General features: G+C 29.8%; 1 protein-coding gene across 1 annotated transcript; it reads right to left on the bottom strand.

Moving 5' to 3' along the window:
- Positions 1 to 1,300: 1,300 nt before the first annotated feature.
- Positions 1,301 to 3,636, bottom strand: LOC131180201 (probable terpene synthase 6). The gene is made up of 6 exons (XM_058147833.1): positions 3,517 to 3,636; positions 3,106 to 3,376; positions 2,512 to 2,884; positions 2,200 to 2,418; positions 1,959 to 2,091; positions 1,301 to 1,840 (listed from the first exon to the last, which is right to left on the bottom strand). Exons 1-6 carry the CDS (start codon positions 3,634 to 3,636, stop codon positions 1,301 to 1,303), a joined length of 1,656 nt encoding a protein of 551 aa, XP_058003816.1.
- Between the last annotated feature and the right edge of the window lie 929 nt (positions 3,637 to 4,565).

Raw genomic sequence — 4,565 nt, 5'->3', positions numbered from 1 at the left:
TGGACATTATTATATATTATTAAAAGAGGTGATACTTTTTTTCTGATTCATTAGGTTGAAAACACCTGTGAAATATTAAAAGAAAAAAGTGATATTTTTATTGTACTTAAGAACAATAAAGTGCCCTTTTACCCTTCTAACTTCTTTTTTAACAAGAGTTTACAGAATTTGAACAATAAGGTACTTAAGAACAATAACTTCTTTTTTAAACTTCTATTTCCATCAATAATTAACAACTTGAAATGTTTTTTTTTTTTTATGTTATTTTAAAAGAAAGCAGGAACAGAAAAGCTGCATACTTGCCCGGCCCATTAAACGGAGAGGTACAAAATGATCATTTTGTTTTTAAATAATTTCTTTTATTTTTCTACTAACACTGGAGACTTGAAATTTAAAAAAAAAAATCACATTTTAAGATTAATTTATTTAAAAAGAAATATATATTAAAAGGTGTGAAAAGAAATCTATTTTGTATATGAATCAAATATATTTTTTTTAATTCATCATATTATAGTTAGGTGATTATGATAGCAATAACTATTGAATGGTGATGATGTGACCATGGCAATAATTTATTGTGTAATAGTATTGTTTGCCGTCAAAAGGTGATAATGATGATAAAATATAGTGTTAGTAACAATAATAAAAGAAAAAATTTTTTATCAAATAATCATAATTATATGTATTTTTATAAATTATGATTGTTATATTAATTATATAATATAATTATTATTTCATTACATAATTTTTTTTATAATCAAATAAATTAACGTAACATATAATGTGATTGCCATTTAATATAATCTAAAAAATTGAGTTATTTTTATTTTAATTTTGAAACACATTATCTCTGTGTCAATTTTTTTTAATCTATCATTTATTATGAAAAATTATCAAAGCTTATTTATTGTGAAACTTACTTTTATTATTATTATTTTTTAATAATATAAATTCATAGAGATATCAATCCACCTTCCAATTCAAAAATTCACTCGTTATTAGAATCATATATATTTATGGACAAATTATTGAGTGTGACTGAAATACAAAATTAGTTCCTAAAAAAGATATGCACAACATTTTCTTATTTTATTATAGGAGGAATTCATTCACCACAAGCATATAAATTACAGTAAGAAAGAGATACACATAATTATTTTCCGCCAAGAAATTTCATCTTCTTGGACTGAGACAAGGCGCAGATTTATTTTATTATTGTGCCTACTATTGCACTTTCTATATATAGCACCTATATAAGAAGGAAACAAAAGCAAGAAACAACATAGAAAGCACACATGTCTCAGTCTTCAGGTATTGGTTCCACGAACATTAAGGTGACATGGTCCTTCAAGCTTGAGGCGATAGTGTATCCATCATCGTACTGGAAAACAACTTCCATCATACGAGCAAGGTTTACTATGCTTGTGATAAGAGGCATTGGGACAGCAGTTGGCCTCATGGACTCCTCATTCATATCCTTCCATGCATTGTCACACATCTTTCGAAGCTCTTCCATCGCCTTCTCTTTTGAGACACCATATTCTTTCATGTAGCAATTTCCAGCTAAACAGTGTCCTTCCTTTTCTTCATCTTTGCGGGCCACCATGTCATTTAGTAAACGGCCAAAGAATTTGGAAGCTTCAACAAGTTTTGGGTTAGTTTCTAGCCATTTAAACTCCTTAACCCCTGCAAGTTTTTCCACTCCAAGGAAGACTACTGGCGGAAGTAGGGAAAAACAGGATGAGATTAATGCATTATGCATGTACTCATTGAATGGTCGCAAATGGCCATCATAAAACCACTGTGCCTCCACAAGATAAGATCTCACCACTTCATTGTACTAATCCATGCATATATTTAACAAGTAAAAGAAAAAGGAAATGAAAATCAGTTCGTATTCGTTGATTAATTAATTGTATATTGATAGCAAAAATCATGGCGCTAGATATAGTTCTTACTCTCTCCTTTGTATAATTGATACAATAGGATCTTCCTTCATTGCCTTCGTCATCCCCCAATTCCTCAAAAAAATCTAAGACCGCCTTGTAAAGAATCTTCAGATAATCTGCAGGTAGCTGATCAGAGTTGCCCCTGGGAATTGTGAAATGGAAATGAGAGACAATATGATTCAGAGGAGGAATTTGATACACATAATGAATAATACAAGAGGTTAATAATTAGGTGGCAAGGATGTGAAACCTCTCCAGTGCATCTGTAAAGCATTGTAGTTCTTGAAGTGTACCATACGAATCGTATGTATCATCTACCAATGCCAGTATCTGAATACACTTTGTTAAAAGAATGCGAGAAAGAGCGAAGTTAGGCTCAAATTGAACTCCAGCTGATTGGAAAAATCCCTCGGCAATTCTGTCTCTCACATAAGGGAGACCCTTTGCAAGATCCAATTCTTTCCACCACCTGATCAAACACACAATTAAATAACAATATCAAATGTAAATATCATATACACATAAAAAAATATCTCCCTCTGATCTCTCAAACAAAGTGGACCTGGAGACAACACCTAGCTCTTGTTTGTGCAGTAACTGCACTCGATTATAATCTAACTTGGCAAACTTGAGTAAAGTTTCATTGTGAGACTCCTCTTCTTCGTAGAAATCGATGAATTTCCTAGCCTCTACTCGTGGCAGGCCTCTGTGAAAAGGCATGCTTAAGGCATCATTTATGTGTTTTGCGAGATGTGGGCTTGATTGCATAGCCAGAGACTCCAAGAGTGGCCTTGCAAAAGCAATTGCTTCATCTAGAATATCTTCTCCACGCATACTCACAAAGCTCGCTTCGTAAAGGCTAAGAATTCCTTTTACGTCATTGGATATGGCTTTATTGAACTTCCCATCGCTGTCCTTGAATTTCTTGAACACATCTGATTCACAAATCACAATACCACCCACTTCATACAAGCATCTTTATTAATTAGTAGGTCACATTATTTCTTGCGTCTTTCCTTTTGACAATTGACCTTTATTAAGCAATAATATATATTTATATATGGAGAGATTTTTCTTGCCTAAATGGACCTAAGTTGTAAGATGTATTATAAAACATATAAAATACAATAAATTTTCATCATAAGTAGCCACTTACTGCAAGATATTTTGTATCCATACTGTCTTAAAACTCGAAACAAAAGCGCGACATTATAGAGATCATAGTCATCGTTAATATCATCGTGGACGACATTAAAAATGTGATTCAGTTGTTCTTCAATTTCATTTTCAAAATGATATGATATACCAAGACGACATAATAAATTGATAAACTCAATATTCTTGATCAAATCTTTCTTGGAAGACATTAGCATGTCCTTGACCTTTTCTTTTAGCACCTCCACCTTTTTAGTATATGATTCAATTTCCTGCATTAAGGTTGAGAAATATACTTTTCGAGTCAATCAGCTGTAATTATAATTAATTATAATTTCGATTATCAAGAATTACAAGTTATCTATATTACATGTAATTAAACAGAAAAAGAAAAGTTTGAATGTTGGCTTACGGAGTTAAACAGAGGAAGTGAAGCAAAGTCACAGCCCCACACGGTAGGAGGGAAGTAAGCCAATGGACGAGAAATCTCTTGCTCCATGTTGCTTGCCAAATGCTCTACTTGCGCTGCCATTTCTTTGAGAATTTGAAGACAAGGCCTGCTTATGGTCGTTATAAGGATCAAAACATGGCCATTTATAGAAAAGCATTCTCATTGAACAGCCAATGATATTTTATTTTCATTTTTTAAAAATGAAATTTAGACATTGACTTAGCAACGTAGTTAAATCCTGTCAATAATTATAGTTAAATCACATGTACCCATAACTATAGCAAATAATTGGGCGAATGATTTGTTAATCACGTTATGTATAGGTTCAACTATAGGTTAAAATGGGTAATTTGTTACTAAAAAATTTCTAAATTTTAATTTTATTTAACAAAAAATCTCTCTAATCTGTAGATTTTTATATTAAAGAATTCCTCTAAATTACAGTATAATATTTACAAATGCAATATTAACATTTTTCGATAAAAGGTATTAGTATTTTTGTGATAAGTTTAGATTGTGGTTAAAGCGAAAAATATTTTTTGAGTGTGATAAAAAATGAGATAAAAAGATAATTTTATTACTTTTTTAATATTAAAATTTACTATAGTAAGTTGGAAAGATTTTTATAAAATAGAATTAAAATTTAAAATTTTTTAATAATAAATTAAAATTAAATAATGAAAGTGAAAACCGGCAAAATTTAACGTCCAATTATAAAAATTCAAGCTTGAGTAGAAAAAAAAAAAAAATTCAAAACAAGCAAGCAATTCCCTTATAGTAGGTTTATTATGGTCGTATTATTTTGAGTTGCACAAATTAATATTACTATTTCGTAGTTCAGATTTGATGGCCTTCTATTAAAAAGAAATTATCATATTCTTATCTTACTAATTAAATGATAATTTATTTTTTTTTACATAAAATAAGAATGATATTTCATTAATTGAAAATAAAGTCAAAAATAAAATATAAATTAATATATTATATTTTAACATAAATATTATTAAATA

The sequence above is a fragment of the Hevea brasiliensis genome, chromosome 5 (assembly GCF_030052815.1).
Source record: "Hevea brasiliensis isolate MT/VB/25A 57/8 chromosome 5, ASM3005281v1, whole genome shotgun sequence".
Lineage (NCBI taxonomy): Eukaryota > Viridiplantae > Streptophyta > Magnoliopsida > Malpighiales > Euphorbiaceae > Hevea > Hevea brasiliensis.
The sequence above is the reverse complement of the archived record's forward strand: the minus strand, read 5'-3'. Positions and strand labels throughout refer to the sequence as shown.

Coding starts and splice junctions, on each gene's coding strand:
- LOC131180201 (XM_058147833.1), bottom strand. CDS start 3,636: ATGGCAGCGCAAGTAGAGCATTTGGCAAGCAACATGGAGCAAGAGATT. Junction 2,885..3,105: donor TGGATACAAAATATCTTGCA/GTAAGTGGCTAC, acceptor TTTGTGAATCAG/ATGTGTTCAAGAAATTCAAG. Junction 2,092..2,199: donor TTTACAGATGCACTGGAGAG/GTTTCACATCCT, acceptor CACAATTCCCAG/GGGCAACTCTGATCAGCTAC.